Here is a 21,066-nt window from a genome sequence, read left to right as displayed (position 1 = left end):
TCAGACAGAAATATCAAATATTTGCTGGTTCCATCTTCTCAAATGTGAGGATTTGTAGCTTTTCTTTGTCAGACATGACAAAATTAAGCAAACAAACAAAAATCTTTGTAATTACTTCAAAATAAATACTTAGAAACACTCACTTGTAGAGAACAAGCTGTTTTCTTGCTCTCAAATAAGTGAGGTAACACACAAACGCACACATCCAGCCCTCCTGTGACCGAGATATCCAGGATTACAGAAGTCCTTAGGTCACAGCAGACCTCTTCAGAGGAAGAGAGGCAAAGAGTGAGACAAGAGGCTCTGAGTCTAATTGGAGGAGACTCAGACGATATTGATATTCTCCCCTCCTGGCTCTGCTTTGGTCTGACATGATCTTTTAAAGGCTTTTGTCAGACCAAAGTGGTGTTTTCAATAGGAACCCCACAGGCATGTCTGGATGGTCACACACACACGCACACACACACACACACACACACACACACACACACACACACACACACCCCTAACCTCATGCAGCACACAGTAACAAACTATTACACACTCACACGACCAACCATGTTTTTTTTCACCCTCCTCCAGAAATCACACAATGCAGCTAATGTGGTCCAGAGCCTTTCTTTGAATGCTGAGGGTCATATGAATGTTAAATGGCTTTAAATGTCAACATGTTGTTTTCATTACCAAGAGAGTATTGTGAAGCACAAAAAAAAAAAAGAAAAGACAAAGACAAAAGCTCAGCAGGGAGCACAGAGATAAAGTATGATCAGCCAAACCATCAGTTCAAACCTCTGGCATTTTGTGCGAGTGAATATGAGGAGGGATCTGTTTCAAACCCGCGACAGTTTGCTGTTTGTAATCCCTTGTTACACATTCAGTACTACTCGATGCATACACCTGGTGTCAAGTGTTGCACAGGTGTTTGTGCATTTTTAATGAAAGCCAAAGTATGTTACATATTAATATATACAGCTCCCTACTTGACAGATCTTCTGATTTATTCGGGTAATTCATGAGACGTGATTATTATTTAATTAAGCCGCGTTTTGTGGAGTATTTAACAAAGTCCTTTCCTTACCAACACTAGGTCTCCATGAGCTCGACGCCATAAATGACCAGGAGGTGAAGGACTTTCGCGCTAAGATGTTTCGTATGAGTGAAGAAAGGATGCAAAGAGTCCAGATGATGACGTGCACAGAGTGGCTGCAGGCCTGTTTCTCCCCACAGCTGGAGCCCGCAGCTGGACCAGCCATATCTGACGGTGTCAATGACCGACAGGCCGACCTGAAAGTCACTATTCACTTCAACCAGTCTCAGGTGGGAGCCTTTCGAGCCCAGTGCTGCAAACGCTAAAATGTTTTAGTGGTAGTCCCAAGAGTGGAGACCAAGACCAAGTGGGTTTATTTAGAATCTAGACTGAAGACATTTTTGTGATTTAATGTACAAACTGTGGCCCTTTGAATCTTGATATTTTAACATCTTTACTGCATTCACTGTGAAGTTGGACAGTTCTGCTGTCCTGCACAGGAAATCCCCCTAAACAAATAATCCTCAGAATCGGTCAAAGCCTTATTTTTTTTTATTAGAAATTACAATAATTTTAGGAAGATCCATTTTTAAATCAGAAACATTTTAACTGAGTCATAGCGAATATGAATAAATATGTAAAAAAATGTAAAAGACCTCATTTATTTAACATTTGATTTTAGATTATCTTTGACCTTCTCTAGGTCTCACGTTTATACATATTGCGTTACATCTGTGCCTTACAGTAAATTGTTGACGCACAATAAACTCTTTAGAATGAATTAATGTTACCGTAATATTAAGCTTTACGTCATTAAACATAATAGGTCTTTATTAAGTTAAATATCACGGTAAGTGGCACTTGGATAGATTACATTATGATGAGAGAGACTTGTACTTCTTGGTAAAAGCATGTTGTTACCAAGAATAATGGATAATTCATGTACTCTGTATTCATGTCATCATTTTTCTAATTGAACTCGAGGAGAACCGCATTGATAAACCCATTAGCCAAACCAATAACATTCTGCCTGCACAACAACTCTGCATACATAATGAGCTCGGAAGAACAGTGTGACTTGCTGCAGCACTACAGAAACAAAACCACCTTGTTTGAGTAGCAAAAGTGGCCATGTGACTGCACCAGCACAGGCACATGCACCGTAACTCAGCCTCCCTTTTCTGCTCACAGTTCGCAGCTCCACAACAGTCACATGACTGGGCCCAACTAACAAGTCATGTGACAGCACTAAGTGGGTCAAAACCATCAGCGAAATTATGCCATCCTCCCGGACACACGCGCACATTAGCGTTGCAGCTCAGGGGACTGAAACCCTGATTAAAATGAAGCTCCCTCTCCTTCTCCTGCTCTGAACTCTCTGACTGTCTCCTTCCATCTGTCTTTGTCTCCCTCTCTTTCTGTACCTTTTCTCTTTGCTTCTGTTACAGAAATAATGCCATTTAATAATAAAACAGATGGTCGGGTCCCTCCAGACCTGTGTATATCAGCTTTGATCAACATCACAGACGTGCACAAAGACAGGCCATCTGTGCCACTGCACTCAGGTGGACACTGGCAGGAAGTCTTATTTGGGAGGTTAAACACAATGAGCAGGAAGTGCGGTGCTGTGGTTTAATGTTCTGAAGTGAATATGAACAGTGATTAGGTGTGAGGCTAACCTGAGGTGTTTTTATCATTACAGTTATAAGCTTTTTCTCGCTGCATTAGCATCCAAAACTTATAGAACTTCATACAGCTTAGAGAAATGTAGTAAAATGCTAACATACTTTCACGATAGCATAGTGCTGTTTGTTTTGTAGTCCTACCACAATGTAGCCATGACCTGTTGTTGTTGTTGTTGTTGTTAATTATTAAAGCAACATTGCATAGAAATTGGTGACGTGTATTTGTTATCAGGCAGGGAGACCAACTCGGCATCTGTCTTACAGCCTGTATTTTTCACAAAGCTTCCGCCAACAATTAACTATCAGTCACAGATTTCCAGACTCTCGTCCGATGGCTTCCTGCTCAGTCACTCTGTCCTTTTCTCTTCTTAGCTTCCTCCATCACCATCCTCTTTAGTCTCTTTGCCTCTGCCATTATATCAATAGAGGCTGCTGAGACTGGTTACATTGCCAGCTTGCCCAACTCAGGTTCTGGCATGACACCGGCTCTGCTCCCCATCAACGTTCTTCATTCCATTCACAGCGGTGCTTTAATGGATGCCATGTTTTTTTAAACCTCCAGGAATTTATAATTCCATCTCAGGTATCAGGTCAGTGCTATAAATAGGGCGAAACTGTTATCCTCAGTGACTGCGTGCATATTCATACATTTTAGTGCTCCCTCTGCTGCAGCGTGACTTCAAGATCACTTGTATGTGAATTCAGTGAATGTGTCGCTTGCACGCATGTGACTTCCAAGCAATTGTGTCCTCTTAAGTCTGTGTGTGAAACATGTTGGAGATCATCATCTCCTAACTGTCTCAACAATGGCGTCTTTAACCTATTCAACTATCATTTCAAAAGAGCCACAGTTTTGGGTTTGAGCACAAACGCCTAAATAAATCTCTTTGTTTTCCTGTCTTCTCTCGCAGGACTCAGCCAGTCTGAAGGTGCCATCGTCCTGCACCCCCACGGAGCTGATGGAGATGGCCATGAGAAAGTGGCTGACCACCCACGGGCCCGAGAAGGAGCCGTGGAGGGGTCAGTACGTACTGAGGGCTAGCCACTGCCTGGAGTTCCTGTGCGGAGACCATCCCCTGAGTCAGTACAAGGTCAGTGGCGACACAGCACACTATCTGTGACTGATGATCACATCAAATCCTGATTTAGATGCCTTGTCAATATCGTGTCCAGAAATAGAGAGATCATTCTTTTTATTGTTGTAGTGTGTGTATTATTCTAGTGTTAAACCAGTGTGACAAGAAAAAGCCCAAGGCAGCAAAGTCTGGTGTCTGACGGAAATGCTTAGGTGCAAATTAAATGAATAGGTCTGAATCATGCAGAGGCTCAATAATAATATTTTTGGCAGTGGTGTGAACTGTAGAGTGTATCCCAGATGTGGACACTTACTTTATGTTTAACTAACTGTAACTGGAGACACATTTAGAACAGTGTGTACAGTAATCTCTCCAGATATTAAAGCCCTGAGGCTTGTTTATTTAGACCTTTTTTTTCCAGAGCCTTGAACAGTAATCAAACCTGTAAAAGCATTAGTCATCTGGCTAGTTTTCAGTTTCAGATAGAGTGAGAGTAAGAGCTGTAAACAATTTAGAAGAGGACAATACACAAAGAAGTCATCCAGCATCAGCAAGACAAGCATTTTCTGCAGTGAAGTACAGTATGATGGATGGGTCAAAGCAGGAAGTGCACGCATTAGCATGCTGAAAAGCATCTGCTGTAACTTGAGAGATATGTAAATCATATCATATGTCATATAGACAGGTTAACAGTAGCATACAGAAAAGAAGACATTTGCAACAGTGATTGTGACAAATCGGGTTGTTTTTTAGCAGAGGTTCTGATCTAGGAGAGATTGAATCATCACCAGTGGAAGAACATGTTTTATAGTGTGTTCTTTCTTTAACATGCCCACACTGTTTGCCTCAATGTTTTTGTCTCAAGGTATCTAGTACCTTTTTGTTAGAATATCTTAATTATCTTAAATAAGTTTTTCTTAATTCAAAACCAGGAATATATATCGACCTGTGGATTCACGAAGCTTGATAGTGTTAAGTCCACTAGATTAACACTGCTGTGTGGAGCAGTTGTTCAGCAAGCTTAGAGTGCTTACTACATGTCTTATTTGATTTATTTACATAAGATTCAGATCAGTTCTAACAGCAAGGTATTTGGAATTGGGTGGGTTACTGTCTATGTGTACCCTTACATGTTTAATATGATCATTTCTGCTGACAAGCTGTGCATACATTTCACGTTATGGCTTGTTTGTCGGTCATAAAAAGCACTTTTTCTGACTCTCAGCACAACTATTTAAAAAAAAAAAAAAAAGGATCTAGCTTTTTTGTGTGTTTTTAGAAAAGGCTTACATATGCACATAGCTAAACGGATTTCCTGTCCGGTCTTGTTTTGCAGTACATCCGCACATGCATTCAAGCCAAGGAGTCTCCACACCTCACCCTGGTCCCCACCAGCACCGTCAAGGACATGTTTGACAAGGAAATATCTGCAATCGGAGCTGTAGTTTCCCGCAAATCCTCCAACCCACCTTTACCACTACCTCCCAAGAGAAGGGTGCCCACGGTTAGTCCGGTGACATGTGTGGCTGCGTGAATGGATGTACTTCTCACTTCTGTGTTGTGGTGGTTTTTATCTAGAAGCAACATCTGCTGTTGTTTTCTGAGAAACCATACTTTACGAGCAGCCACAGACGCAGCTCAGCTGGTTGAGTGTTGAGTGAAGTCAAATAATTTGTCAATTCCACTCATTGGAATTCTTTTTATATACAATTATTAATATGTTTGAATTCACCAGCAGTCACTGATGTACCTTACTGCGGATGCAGATATGATCAGTGTTTATTTGGCATCATCAGGACTGAAACTGAAGGTGTGATGCACACAGGAGGAGGCCGGAGAGGGAGTTGTTATTATTCATAGATATATATTTACTATATATATATATAATTATAATATATATATATAATATATATCTATATATATATATATATATTATATATATATCTTCTATAGTTTATATATATATATAAAAAAAATGAAATAATATAAAATAGAAACATACATGTTCAGACTTGGGCTTGTTACTTCTATACCTCTGTTCCCATTCTTCCTCCAAAATAGATGTATTCAGTTCGTCCTCCCACTTCTCTCTGATACGATTTGTTACCTTTTCTTCATTCCCTGAAACATGCAGCGATTTTTGATTTTCCCCTACGGAGGACACAGTTTTTGTCTTTAATCATAACTGCTGTAGATTTTTCTTGCAGTTTCTTCAGTTTGGATGACAGTTTTTTCAGTGCTCTAGGGATATTATCGAAAAAGTTTTGTCTACTGAATGTTAATTTTTTCTCAATCTGTGTTACTTCTATTGCTTCAAGTGCTTTTTTGGTTATATTTAATTGTGCATATACTTCCTTTGTCCTTACCCTTTCATATTCTTTTTGTAAATCCTTAATCTTTGTTTCTAACTCTTTCCCTTCTTTTATTTTTTTTATTTTTCCAAGATGAGTATGCTATAATGGAGGATGTTCTCATGTACTCTAGATAACAACCCCTCAGTATCCGCCAGTGTTTCCTGAGTAGTGTTGTTGCTTCACCAAAAATAATAAAAAGTTCCACAGTTTGACTGATTCACCTGCCCTGAACGAGGCAGGTGTGGAGGTTTACCAAGTAAACATGTACCCACCAGCTGCCACCTGTCTTTTATGAGGTGTGTCAGAGAAAGCCTGCACTGCCCTTCCTGCATTTGCCACGTTGTCAGAAAACATTGCCAGTGCTGCTGCAGCCAGGTGCGCTCTGACATCACTCCTGGATATGTGCATCCACATTTCAAATGTCAGGTTGAATTTAATTGGCCTTTATTAGCAGATCTCCTGGGCTCTTAATTGGCTGATGCCATGCTGGCTGTTGATCCCTGGTGATGTGTGCTTTGGGTAGTCTCTAAATATAGCAGGTGCAAAGCACCGCATGACACTTTACAACATGATATTAATCATAATAATCACAAGAGCATTTAAACCAGTTCTTTCATAACTTGTTACTTTCCCACATTAAAATAAAACTAAAATAAAAAGTCTCTCGGTTTACAGTTAAAACATCAGCCACTTCCACATTTTCTGTAGTACTTACTGGACAGTGTCGCAGTCATTGTGTATCATCATTCACAATCATTGCAGGTTTACTATAAAAGGTCGTGATTGAGGCTGACAAGCAGAGATAAAAATGAAAGAAGTTGTTCATAATGTTATGAATGCATACTTTGCTACTTTGGGTGGCGCTCTAAAAGACACCTCAGTCTAGACTGCACCGCTTTATCTCCACACTAAGAAACCCTTATTCAAGCCTTCATCACATCCCGTTGCCTCACTCGGAAACCACCAACCAATGGATCACCTGGAATAAAGAAACAAAATCATGTTTTACCACTTCGATCTCAAAAGATCCTCTGATCTTTGTCCAAGATGTTGGACCGATCTGTGTTTAGACACAAAAATGAAAGAGCCACTGCATTTATGATTCTCAGACCACAGTATAAAGTGTTGGACAAGACCAGGATCACAAAGCTGACGTATTTGAAGTATTTTTTTCTGTGATTTGTTGAATATGTTGCTGTTTGGCCATCCTAATGTAATCTGACTGTATATTTCTAATTTTGTCATTTTGTTAAACACTTTGTAACTAACTGCAATGGAGGCAGATCAGAGGATCACGAAGCAGATAGATTCTTGATCCTCCCTTAGCATAGTGTGGTCCTCTGTGACAGGAGATGTGACAGTGAGATTTATTTTCAGGAAAAAGAACCTGTTATTGGATTGGTCAAATCAAAGCATATGAAAAGAACAGAGGGACGCAATGCTACATTACACCCAGGTCGTGTTTCCTGTAATAATAGAAGGGGACATAAATAATATCTCTTATCTGACAAGAAGCAAATTACACACACCATCACATTTGCAAAAAAAAACATTTAAATACACACATCCACACACACACACACAAAGAGCGAGGCAGCAAACAGCAGGAAGTGTGCTAGTTAGTCATGTTCATAGACTGTAGGTGTCATGTGATGCTGTTTTTCCTGCTGACTGCTGACCCTCACAAATCCACTTGGCTTGACATCAGAATGACCTGCCTGACCTCCCACATTGTTTGTGGTTTTTATGCGTGTGTGTTTGCAGGGAACTGGAGGGTGCGAAGAAGCCGCATGTGGGAGTACACATTTTTACCGTACATTATGCTAATACCGCTCACTCATTGCAAGTCTCTCTTTCTCCTCTCACTTTGTCCTCTGCAGCAAGTACAGACGTGTGTGTGGGACGTGTCTAGCTCGTTTAAGATAGTCCTAGTGAATGGCAGCAAGGTGAACGCAGAGGAAACTGCCAAGGTTTGTCCACATCCATAAAACATTCGCTTACCTTCCTGTTAATATCACCACGCGCACTGCTGTTTCAAGTCTCCCACACAGTTTCACATTTACAGTAGTAACACACTGAATATTCAGTCAGCTGAGTTGAAGATGTGATTAAAGCGTTTTACTAATACATGTGGTTTGACTGTGCAGCCACTGTGAAATACTTAGGTAGGCTTGTTAATCTTTTTGTTTTCACAAGGTGGGGCTATAAAAGTAAGATGGAGTTAAAGGATAAGTTTGGTGCCATGAAAAGTGTCATGAAAACATGAAAGCCAACAACAATTTGATCCCATTAGCAAATAGTTTGTGTGCCTGATCCACTATATCGTCTTCCTCTGTGCCATGGAGCTCCATTGTTGTCCCAACAACAATTAAAAACTGTTAAAATTAAAAACATTGTTGGTTTGTCATTTTCATGGCATTAGTTGGAAATCTAAAAAATAGGAACATGAGTCTTATCCTTTAATCATCGAGCCAAACTTATTTCGTATTAAATGATTATTACTTAAAGTTAAAGCAGGCTGGTTTGAGAATAAACATCAACTGTCACATAAATATATAAATGATGCCCCTGCATCCTTGCTGCCCCTCCTCATGCCATCCTGTCACGCCCAGGTCCAGGTGAGGGCGGGTCTCTTCCACGGCACAGAGCTGCTGTGCAAGCCGGCGGTAAGCAGCGAGAGCAGCGGACGCTCGGACCACACATGGAAAGACAGCACGCTGGAGTTTGACCTCTCCGTCTGCGACCTGCCGCGCATGACCCGCCTCTGCTTTGCCATCTACGCCGTCATGGATAAAGTCAAGAAGCAGAAGTCCACCAAAAACGCTCACATAAACAAGTACCAGACCATCCGCAAAGCAGGGAAAGTGGTAAGAAACAGGCACAAGAAAAACATGCATCCACCACCTTGATATAGTTTTTTTTAATTTCACTATTTTTTTGTCCCGGTGTGATCTAGCACTACCCCATAGCTTGGGTCAACACCATGGTGTTTGACTACAAAGGCCAACTGAAGACTGGAGACATCATCCTGCACTGCTGGTCTTCTTTTCCTGGTACACACTTCTGCTTACTTTATATCCAGTAATGCAGTTAAACTAGGGTTACACAAGCTTCTTCAGTGATGCAGTAAATGCATGTCATGTCATGTCATGTCGTGTCGTGTCGTGTGTGTGTGTGTGCGTGACCCAGATGAACTTGAAGAGATGCTGAACCCCATTGGAACCATTCAGACCAACCCATACACCGAGAACGCTACAGCACTGCACATCCATTTCCCAGAGTACTCGTCACACTCCATCATCTTCCCTCCTTTCGACAAGGTCAGTGATCGTACCCAGTTCCACATACCCGTGTACAAGTATGAAGCTTGCATGTGTAATACATATGAACAAACACGTCTGCAGTCACACACACACAAATGTGTCAATGCTGCTATGAGTGTAACATACTCAAGCTGTGTTCACACTCGATTATTGGATGAGACCTCGGTGGCCTCGACTGCAGTTAAATTTGTCATTGCAGTGGCTTAGTGCTCCTCATAATGGTACGTCGTGATTATGATGAAGCGATGGCTGTTGGCACGAGAGGATCAGGACGTGCTCGGCCTGCCTAATGCTCTCTATCAGTGTGAGTGTATGTGTGTTCACTCATAGTGTACTTTTTTTGCAGATACTGGAAAAAGCTGCAGAGATCGCCAGAGCAAGTGACTGCGCGCCCATGGTGAGCTGATATATATAGTGTGTGGACCAAATATTAATATGCGTACAAGGAGGAGCAAAACAAAGTGACACATTTGTTTCAAGTTGACCTGTAAGAAAACAGTCATGCTGCATCATTTATCCCTGCCTCTCTCCTCCTCACACACACACACACACCGCAACCATACAGCTAGTTTCCTTGGAAACCTATTGTTATCGCTGCGGCAGGGTGCGGCAGTAAAAATATTTCCATCCCCTTCAAAACTAGAGATTCTAATCAGATTACTTGTATGTTTTCCTGTCTCACCGCCCCTCAACCAAAGCCCCACTCCTTGGCGTGTCGCAGCCTGTTACATAATCCTGTGTTATGTAGAAGGCATGTCTGAATGCACCCCTTTGACGCGACGTGTGTGTCTGTGTGTGTGTGTGAGTGAAACTACTATGCATTAGCACAAACTGCAACTTGTTTATTTTTTACTGTATGTCAACCTGTTTATTGTCAGTTTACAGATGCACTACAGTTCCTCTGATCTTATCCGCCCTAAAGTTTTAGCATCTCATTCCACAGTTTGCATTTGTATTTTTGTATGTTTAAAGCACACCTGTCCCTTTGGAATCAGACAACATACAACTTGCTTTAGACAGTCCCTGTTTTAAGGATTGTAATGCCTTGCATTCAAGGTGGACGATGAACTTGCTGGACAGTTTGATACACTCCTGCCATCTTGTGGTTCTTTACAGTCACTGCTGCTGCTCATCACCACCCTCATTTCCTTTCACATTCTGGCTCCTCTTCCAATTTTCCTTTATCCTCTCACCTCTCTCTTATCTTCTTCATCTTCTCCAACTCCCTAAACCAACCGATCATTCTCATCGTTTTCTCTCAGGGTCGTGGGGGTAAGAAGTTCCACATCGAGCTGAAGGAGATCATGGAGCGTGACGCACTCTCTCAGCTGTGTGAGAACGAGAAGGATTTGATCTGGACACTACGCTACGACTGTAGAGAGAACTTCCCCCAGTCGCTGCCCAAGCTGCTACTTTCCGTCAAGTGGAGTAAACACGAGGACATGGCCCAGGTTAGACATCACATTCGCTGTTCATGAAGTTTAACAGGACAAAGTCAGTTTAAACATTTTAAAAGACAAATACTGCTATACTGCTGTGAAAGTATTTAGTCACAGTATATAAATAATTACATTTTTTCACATCTCACATGTCTCCTGGACATAAAATTCCATTATGTCAATATATACTATTGTCAGCTCTAAGAATTGTTTTAATTTGGATGGGGCTTTACCTTTGGCAGAAATAATAATTCTGTTAACTACCTGACTGACCGAACCTGACACGTCTCCTGAAAGCTAAACATTTGGTTCAGCCAGCCAGCATCATGTCTGAGCAGCAGAGACCGATCAATCACAGCACACAGGAAGTAAACACCTGTGACAGTCAGTGTTTGAGGAGTGTTCAGTTCCGTGTTCATGTTGCACCTGATCAGCTTCAATTTATTTACAGAAAAACAATTATTCAGGCATGTGGGTGATCCCATGGCTTCTCCAGACTTTTAGAATAAACATTTTATTCACTGAGTTACACAAAGGCTGTATACTGTATGTATGTAACTCTGACTGTGTGTATAAACCTCTGAGCGTGTGTGTGTTTGTGTATCTCAGCTCCAGGCACTGCTTCAGATCTGGCCCAAACTGAGTCCCAGAGACGCTCTGGAGCTTCTGGATTTCAACTACCCTGACCAGTATGTCAGAGAATATGCTGTGGGCTGTCTGCGTGATATGAGGTAAACATATGGATCCACCCACACATCCAGTTTTATATAATACAATGGCCTTCTATTTTTTTTTTCTCTCCTTCTTCTTCTTCTTCTTCTTTGGCTTGTATTCAAGCTCCTACAGTCATATCATTATCCACCCTGCTCCTTGCTGTTTCTGTTTATTTGAAGGCACAAATCCAACTAAAAAGTTTGAGAAGATAAAAGCTGGAAAGCTCCTCTCATGCTCCTTTCTTCTCTCTCACCAGCAACGAGGAGCTGTCGCAGTATTTGCTACAGTTGGTGCAGGTGTTGCGTTATGAGCCCTACTATGACTGCGCCCTAACTCACTTCCTGCTGGAACGTGCCCAGCGCAACCGCAAGATAGGACACTTCCTCTTCTGGCACCTACGGTGTGTGCGGACACAACTGTCTGTGTGTTCATAGAAAGGAAAGGGAAGGAGGTTGTTTGTGAAAACCTTGAGAGTGTTCTCTTCTGACTGTGGCTGTTGTGCTGCCCTCTGCAGGTCAGAGATCCACATGCCTGCTGTTTCAGTCCAGTTTGCCCTCATCCTTGAAGCCTACTGCAGAGGCAGCATCCCTCATATTGAGGTTTTAAAGAAGCAGGTAGGTCACGTGTGCACACAGTCTCTCTTATTTGTCTCCCTTCCTCCATTCCATAGTTCTGCTTCAGACTTTACTCATGAGCTGTAGTGTATTGTTGACCCTGGCATGATCAGATTTATGGTATTTTTAGCTTGTCACAGAGACAACAGCATCACCCCTGCCCTCTGACCTTTGACCTCTACTGTGTTGTTTGTGACACTCACTCCTGTAGACACTTCCTTCTACTTCCTCATCAGCACAGTCATTTATCTGGCCTCTTTCCTGTTTGGAAGAACGTGCTCACGGGCTTAGGATCACAATGCTGACGTACTAACCAGGGTTTGTTGGCTGTTTTCAGTCAAACAGATTCTGAAATATTCAATATAATAACACTCATATTGCACATGCACCTTACCTCTTTTGACAGGTGGAAGCCCTGAGTAAGCTGAAGTCAGTGAATGAGCTCATTAAGCTGGGAACCATCAAGAACGCCCGGAGTAAGACCAAGGAGGCGATGTTGACCAAGGAGGCCATGATGACTTGTCTGAGGCAGAGCGGCTACTCCGAGACTCTGTCAGACCTGCACTCCCCTCTAAACCCCAACGTCCTGTTGTCTGGCATCAAGTAAGACGAGGCTATTCTTATCACAGGTCTAAGTCTCAGAATCTTTTCTGCTTTTAAGTGTGTGATTTAATACCCTGCCTTCTTCTCATTCTCCATCAGTGTGGAGAAGTGTCGGTACATGGACTCTAAGATGAAGCCACTGTGGATTGTTTACAACAACAAGCTTCTGGGGGGAGACACTCTGGGAATCATCTTCAAGAATGGAGACGGTAAGACAGCGGGGAGGGAAGAGGGATGAAAGAGAAAAGAGTTGGGAGGGAGGGGAGGTAGATACTGTCATGATGATGAGGGGTTGAAATCACTTTCAAATCAACTTTTTGAAACTGAGAAAGCTTTTGCTCTTTCTTCCTCACTCACTCTCTTTTTCTAGACCTAAGGCAAGACATGTTGACCCTCCAGATTTTGAGGTTAATGGATCTGCTATGGAAGGAGGCTAGTCTGGACCTCAGGTGGGTTTTTTGTGCTCACACACATCTGTGTGCGTGTGTGTGTACGTGTGTTAAACGGACAGTCTTTGTCAAGCTTGTTTGTTCCTGTTCTCTGTGGGGAAGGGGAAGTTCTGGTGAAGAGCAACAGAGGAGGGGAGACACTTAATTACCCCATGCTAGTTTGACCTCCAACCCTTTTTAGACCCTAGAAATCTATGCACACACACACTCACAGACACACACACGCACACACAATATCTGCATCACATCCTAATCAAATCCACACTTTAGCACTTTTACAAACCCCTTCTCTCCCCTCGTCATACACTGACACATCTGGAGCTGAGCAGTGGAGGGGGTTGTTTTGACAGTTGAGCTTGAGGACGGTGCTTCAGATTACAGGGACACGGGTTCAGAGTTCGAACACAGTGATGGGGACATTGTGAATGAAGGGAGGGACAGTGTAATGAAACTGTGATGTGGTGGACGTGAGTTTGTTCTGCCATTTCTTGCTGATGATACCACACGTACTCCACTGATCTGTAGTCTTTCTCACTTATTTTAACTCAAGCCGAGTGATGAAATGCCTTGAAGGCATTTGGTCTTCATAAACCTCTCTCAATCTGTAAGTAAAATCTATGTATTTAGTCTGGGTCATGGCTGCCTCATACAGAAGACCTTGAGGGCAGTATCTCAGTAAATTATTACCAAAAAAAGGGAGGATTAGTCCAGGTTGTCTAATTCTGAAGACCTACGCCACCTTGTGGAAAGAATCAAGGAGAGCCTGTATCATCATCTGGCTGGTCTGCATGCCATCGTGGAAGCATCAAATGTTCCCATCTGTCCTCCCTCAGCTCAGTGTAAACAATATGATATCGTATACTGTCTTACAGTCAATTACACCCAGGAGAGTGGATATGAATGAACTTCCAAATAACCCACTGCCTAATATCTTAATCTCCTAAATACACAAAACTAAAACACACTGGAACTTGATCTACAACAACACACAGTTGTATTTGCACTGCCTGGTCAAATGAGACTTTTGCTCATGTGGAACAGACTTTTGGATCTTGTTTGGGGTCATTTTTGCAGACTGTTTTCATTCATATGTTAAAATGAAAGTGACAAAAATCAGACACTGTCACTGCTGCATTTGACTGTTGCTACATTACAAATATGCAGAGTGTTTTCTTTATCAATTAACATATTGATCATCTTCACAGTCAGATGTTCGGTCCATGAAATTTGACGTACACAGGCTCTGACCTAACTTTGTTTTCAGCGTTGTCCATAACCGTCCAGATATACAATCTAAACCATCACTAAGTAAATGTAGGAATTATTTCCATAATTAATGCAACAGACCCCTGTCTGGCAATGTGAGCAGGTTATGTAATTTTTTTTTTTTTTTATTAAAAGTTGAAACTTGTCACTCTCACACACTGATCCCTGAACACCCTTGAGTTAGAGCCCTGAGAAAATATTTACATTTTAGAAAAAGGAAACATAATTGGTGTCCAGGATTATTGAGTGGTAAATATATTCACCATATTTTCCAGAGTGGAATACTCCAGGATAGACATTCACTATGTTCCAGTACATCCGTAGATTATTCCTGTTTCTTCTCTTTCTTTGCATATCATGCAGAATTGTACCATACGGTTGCCTAGCGACAGGTGACCGAGCAGGGCTGATCGAGGTAGTCTCCTCAGCAGACACGATCGCCAACATCCAGTTGACCAGCAGCAATGTGGCAGCAGCCGCCGCTTTCAACAAGGATGCTTTGCTGAACTGGCTTAAAGAGAGGAACTCTGGGTAAGAACGAAACTTTCAGCAGTTTGAGCATCTACAACTCTGACTATGATGTGTTCCATGTGACACTGTGTATATTTTGTTTTGACAGCGACGCTCTCGATCGAGCCATCGAGGAGTTTACTCTGTCATGTGCAGGCTACTGTGTAGCCACCTACGTCCTGGGCATTGGAGACCGCCACAGTGATAACATCATGGTCCGCAGCACCGGACAGGTAGGACATACCGTTTGTTTTATCTGTACAAATGATCCAGTCGATCTGTTTTCCTGCTTCCCGGTGCTCACTTATGAATCCTCTTCTCTGTCAGCTCTTCCACATAGACTTTGGCCACATCCTGGGCAACTTCAAGTCCAAGTTCGGCATCAAGAGGGAGCGTGTACCTTTCATCCTCACGCACGACTTCATCCATGTCATACAGCAGGGCAAGACGGGATACACAGAAAAGTTTGGCAGGTTTGTTCCAGTTTTTTTTTTTTTTTTTGCATGTTTATTTTTGCTTGCATGAATTTGTTGGTGCAGTACCCTCTCCCACCAGCAGCTGGCAGTAGACACTCAGTCTCTGATGAACATCAAGTTTCCTTGAGGACAAATATTCTCTGATTAAAAATGACTGCGTGTTGATGATGAGCAGCAGTTTACTTTAAGGAGGAATGTTTGACTGTGGCACACACACCATTGTTGCAAACGTGTATTAAAATGATTATTTAATCCCTTCAGTGCTTCACTTCACATTCAGTGAGTTAAGAAACTTCAGGTTTATATTAAATTTAAAGAATACAAATCTAAAACATTGAACTCATTACCACACTTAACTACATTGGAAAGAAACACCTGCCCTGTTATTGTAAAGATCCATATATGAAAGCACAAAAGGAGCGTCATCAAACAACCCAGTGCAATGCTAGCTGATGCTTCAAGTAAAATTAATACACCATGCAAAATTCAGATATTAAAGTTTCTATTCCTACATATAGACGACTACGCTCCAACATATCACTGCTGAAGTGTCAAGTCGCAAAGTATGCAAACTCAGCATGTTTCTGTTACCAAGGTTGGAGCGTAGTGTATGTTGTTGTCGAGTGTGTAGGCTTCATGAGGCAGCATTGTTTACAAAGTAGATATCAGTGCTGGAACAAGAAGGCAAGTCATTTTGTGGAAGTGGAAATACCCATGTATGACTATAATCTGTGTTATTTTGACCTACATTCTCAAGTGCACCACAGGAGAGGAAACGCGTGGAGACGAGTCCTGTTCAACTTCAACTCTTTCTGTAACCAAAGTTACTACAGTTTAGAGATAATCCAGATAAATATATAATTCTCTCGTGTGGTTGTGAGCATCGCAGTAGCCTGTTAGCTTTGCCAAAGAAACACCACACTGAGCCTGAGACGGCAGAGTGCTGGATTATAAGCAGCCTGACACCAAGAAATGTCATCAGTAAAGTCTTTACATTTTTAATTACACTAGCTGAGTGACTCAGTATGAGCATGTGATAAATAAACTGAGTGGTTATCTAACAGCTGGGTGTTGGTGGCATATCCTGTCTGACATGAGTGCAGGAGCTGGGAAGTGATCTAACCTCAAAAATGTTTATCTGTTCAAAGAGAAGTGCAGTTGTGGTTCATTGTTGCGTCGTGGTTCGTGTGGTTTCAAGAAAAAGTACATTGTGTACCAGACCAGAAGGCGGAAACGTGCTCTCTATAAGATGAACTGTAGTATGTTCAAGACATTTTTTCTCTAGAACGAGGTATTAAAATAAATGACTATATTTTACATGTGCCCTACAAGAACTGAGCTATTTAGAATGTTGTGATCACTTAAGTTTAGTAACTTCTTGCAAGAAAACGTTCAGGTCTTGAATGTTGGCTTGCGATGAGCACTCTGACTGCATAGAGGCACTGCATGGTTTGTCCTTCGTTATGAACTGTGTGAGGGAAATCTCATTAATCCCAGCTTTTAATGTGTTCACCGCGAACCAGCCTGTTTGACCCGTATATAGCAACGGTCGACACACAGCTTTCACACCTTGCCCTCCATATGTCAGAAATAATTAACTGTGTACGCGTGTTCGTGTTGTAGTTTCCGTCAGTACTGTGAGGATGCCTATCTGATCCTGAGAAGGAACGGGAACCTCTTCATCACACTGTTTGCCCTCATGCTGACTGCTGGACTACCCGAGCTCACCTCAGTCAAAGACATCCAGTACTTAAAGGTATGATACATGTACCGGTTTTCATACATGTCAGTCAGAGTGAAAGACAACAGCTCCACCTACATTGGGAATTCTGCAAAGAGAAAAGCAGAGGAGAAGGAACAAAGTATAGATGTTAGTAGGAATGAAGCGCACATAAACAAGACAAAATCTCAATTTGTCAAATCTCCTGTGACCAGGTGGACTCATAGACAAAGCTGCAAATCAGCTGATGGATAGTACAAAGATTACTCAGCAAATTGACTCAAATAATCATCTGTTCTTTTCTTTCTGTTTCCTTTTTTGCATTCTTTTATTTTATTAGCCAACAAGTGACAGTAAATGAGAGGAAAGAGAGCAAGGAGGAAGTTAAAGAGATTTGAAACTGCAGTTTCAAAATGAATACATTTACAAGTCAGTTATATATACATGTGTCACTATTATCAACATTACTCTGACTACTCCAATTAAATCATAGCCATATACTGTATTAGTTTTCTTATTACGTAGCTATAAATGCACCATCCTGTCCTCACTAACGAACCACCTTCTTTCCTACAACCCCTCCCTCCTCAGGACTCTCTGGCTCTGGGTAAAACAGACGAGGAGGCGCTGAAGCAGTTCCGCCAGAAGTTCGATGAGGCCCTGAGAGAGAGCTGGACAACCAAAGTCAACTGGATGGCACACAATGTGGCCAAAGACAACCGCTCCTAGAGCAGCTGAGACCCCTCAAAGGCCAGGGGTCAGGCGCCACGAGGACACAGTGAAGGAGTGTGCAATTGTGCGGGAGAGGGGGAAGGTGTGCCAAAGAGCCACCTGTGGTTTAAAGAAGGGAATCTAGCAGAATATCCCAAACCTGAGCAGATTCACCCCCCACATACTGTACATACAGAGGAAACCTACTCTCTGAAACAAAGCCTGCACCTTTACTTCTGTATCCCTCCTCGCCCTGCATCACTCTGGCATGGTGCCTCCTGAAAAAAATCCAAATTCACGGTCTTGTGACATTTCTGTGGAATCATGGTGGGTAAAGTCATTGCAAGTTTTGCACATGCACAACAGCTGACGGAGCACACAGCCAAAGGAAGGGAACTGAAGCACCCACACTGGAGATGAGCTGCCCCACAGAGCAGGCTGATAAACTTCATGTGTTGTGAGTGGTTAAACTTCATCAGACAGACTTGAGACTCGGCTCGTATGGACTCTGAAGGGGGCCGTGGTTTGACCACACCCCAGAACTGTTCTAAGTACAGCAGAGATAACAGATGTGCGTGGAAAGGGTGGAATCGAAAGGACAAAAGTAAAAAAACGTCTGACCCCCATGTCTTAAAACAATGTGCACAACGCCCACGGAAAGTGCATCTTAACTGTCTTGCTCCCGCTGCCTCAAAGTGTGCCTCAAAACTGCGGGAAAGATTGTATTTTTTATGAGTTTTTATTTTTCTGTTGCCATTTTAAGAGTTTATGATGAGACGTGTCTATGTGCCAGACTACTTTACTAGTCCACAGAGAAAAGTTGTATTTGGGAAATAATAATGAAAGAGAAGGATTGATTAGACGCAAAGATGCCCTGAGCCTTTTTGGTCCGCTGTTTGAATCTCATTTCTTTTGCACCGTTGAACACTGGAATGTTTGCAGAAAGATCTATATGAATTTCAAGTAGTCTTTTAATGAACTTAACACTCTTCAGTTTCCTTTATTTTGAAATGACAATGTGCATTGTTTCTTTCAAAATTCCAAAATCAAAAGCATTATTGGACAAAGTGTTATCACCCGTCAGTCACTCGTCTTAAAGCCTAAAAAGGATGTCAGCCTTGCTATCAACCATGACAAATAAACTCTGAGGAATAACTGATGCTTATAACACATTAGGACCAAAACAGAAAGCAACATTTTAGTAATTTCATTGTTCATACTGTGTTTTTAATTATCTGTTTTCTGAATTGAATGTGAAAATATGTGCCGCTCTCTTTTTACATGTATTTGTTTTTATACAAGCAGGTGTGGGTGGAGTTTGGGGGCCTGTGAGGGGGCGGGGGTTTATCAGTAGGGACATTACACTGCGATGCAAAGCTAGTTTTGGACATAAGGTGCTCCTCAAGCATCTGCATCTGTGTTTGATTTTTGTGCAATATCCGAGTATATGAACCATATCCTATTATATAAAACCTTAGGCCCGGGCCTAAGCCTATAATGGTTTTTCTCTGTTGGTTTATGTGTGATTCAGCTGTATTTCGCACCACTAGCCTTCGAAAGTCTCAGACACTGGATATTGTCAAATGAACAGGCTTTTATTGTTTTGCTGGTTTTTGTTTTCATAGGAGTTTTATTAAAGTTATTTTCCACCGCGCTGCATTTCCGCCTGTAGTCGAATTCTTTGTTCTGGATGTGGGCTGTGTGACTGCACCCACTCAGCACAGCACCATGGATTTGTTCTCAGTTTTGAGACCCTATTGATTCCAGAAGTATATCATATCCAACTTATTTTTAAAAAAGCCTGATAGCCAAATCAAAAGAAGTCAAACACATGCTTTTCTTTTCATACATCCAGAGACATGTAATGAGCTAGTCCCTGCATCCAGGATAAGATGATAACATAAACATGACAAAATCTAGACCCAAGGCTAACTATATCTTTATTCTCACAGGAGCCAAAAATGGGCGTTGATATGCAATGCTGTATCTGCATATAACCTTGTCTTTGCCTCTGCAGTTCAGTCAGTGGCTCCACAGTGCTTAACAAGTGAGAACACACCGAGCACTTTATCTGAGAGATTTGACCAAGGGCATAAAATCCTGTTCCTCACCCTGACACACTTAAAAGATGAAAACAGACACTCTCTAGCAGCTAGAAGAGCTCCAGTCAATACACCACTATTACTCTCCAAGCAACTCTGGACTCTGCAAAGAGTCACTTTAAAGCAGGTGTTTTGGGCTTCTACCCACATAGAAATCCCACTGAGGCAAAACAATCATTTTCAAAAAATGTTATGTAATCTCAGTCACTAAAGTCAAATTAATTGGATTAGCATTTGAAAATGAGTTTTCAGCGGAAAAGGCTAAGAGTTGTCCCCACAAAGGACAACAACTTTTAGTGCTAGATTCAAATCCTTTCAAATTAAAAGTAGAATGACTCATGCATCTGAAATGTTACATTTATTATAGAATTATCAAAAAATGCAAAAAGTACTACATCTGTTGCATTACTGTAGCAGTTTACTATAGTAGTTAGCTGAGATGGAGCTCATTTGAACCATTTTATAGTATATGTTTAATCTATAACACTGCATTCTATTTTATAAGATCAAAAGTTTGTAGGTAGACTCTAAAATTAACTTCATAGCAGGAAAAGCTGAGGTGTTATTAATTAGATCAACATTCCCTGTGCAAGTCATGATAGTGAGCATAATATATATCCATGCACAAGACCTAAACTGAAGCAGATAAATGGAATTCAGCCATCAGTGTGTGTGTGTGTATTGGTAAAATGTCTTCCATGAAACAGCCTTGATATATAAAAGGACCCTTTAAGACATGGCACAAAGTTACTTGTCTATATACAGTGTGCACTGACTGTAGACATTGTTCTGGTGAATGGGGAGTGTGTGTGTTTGCATGTGTGTCAGCATTGCCTCTGCTGACCTATCTCTACACTAAAATTAATGAACATTAACTGGATCTCTCTCAAATGCCACCCACCTCCTCATGAAGCTCCTTTGTGCATGGGCAGTTTGTCATCCACAGTGTACTGAAGTGTTTTTTTATTGTTGTTTGTATGACTCAGGACAGTGTTTC

General features: G+C 41.7%; 1 protein-coding gene across 3 annotated transcripts in view; it reads left to right on the top strand.

The window, feature by feature from the left end:
- Positions 1–19,626, top strand: part of pik3cb (phosphatidylinositol-4,5-bisphosphate 3-kinase, catalytic subunit beta) — a 50,498-nt gene extending 30,872 nt beyond the window's left edge. For all 3 annotated transcript variants that reach the window (XM_027280184.1, XM_027280185.1, XM_027280183.1), the window contains 20 exons: positions 1,088–1,317; positions 3,624–3,803; positions 5,125–5,292; positions 8,023–8,112; positions 8,755–9,009; positions 9,099–9,195; positions 9,332–9,462; positions 9,812–9,862; positions 10,728–10,916; positions 11,514–11,635; positions 11,875–12,018; positions 12,133–12,232; positions 12,639–12,835; positions 12,935–13,044; positions 13,206–13,284; positions 14,914–15,081; positions 15,170–15,293; positions 15,388–15,533; positions 17,160–17,292; positions 17,848–19,626. In XM_027280184.1, the coding sequence (XP_027135985.1) occupies positions 1,088–1,317; positions 3,624–3,803; positions 5,125–5,292; positions 8,023–8,112; positions 8,755–9,009; positions 9,099–9,195; positions 9,332–9,462; positions 9,812–9,862; positions 10,728–10,916; positions 11,514–11,635; positions 11,875–12,018; positions 12,133–12,232; positions 12,639–12,835; positions 12,935–13,044; positions 13,206–13,284; positions 14,914–15,081; positions 15,170–15,293; positions 15,388–15,533; positions 17,160–17,292; positions 17,848–17,985 (2,852 nt within the window). In that variant the 3' untranslated portion in view covers positions 17,986–19,626. The remainder of the gene's footprint in view (positions 1–1,087; positions 1,318–3,623; positions 3,804–5,124; positions 5,293–8,022; positions 8,113–8,754; positions 9,010–9,098; positions 9,196–9,331; positions 9,463–9,811; positions 9,863–10,727; positions 10,917–11,513; positions 11,636–11,874; positions 12,019–12,132; positions 12,233–12,638; positions 12,836–12,934; positions 13,045–13,205; positions 13,285–14,913; positions 15,082–15,169; positions 15,294–15,387; positions 15,534–17,159; positions 17,293–17,847) is intronic.
- The last annotated feature ends 1,440 nt before the right edge of the window (positions 19,627–21,066 follow it).

Source organism: Larimichthys crocea, chromosome VII (genome assembly GCF_000972845.2).
Source record: "Larimichthys crocea isolate SSNF chromosome VII, L_crocea_2.0, whole genome shotgun sequence".
Lineage (NCBI taxonomy): Eukaryota > Metazoa > Chordata > Actinopteri > Sciaenidae > Larimichthys > Larimichthys crocea.
Note: the sequence above shows the minus strand (reverse complement) of the source record. Positions and strands in the feature narration are given on the sequence as shown.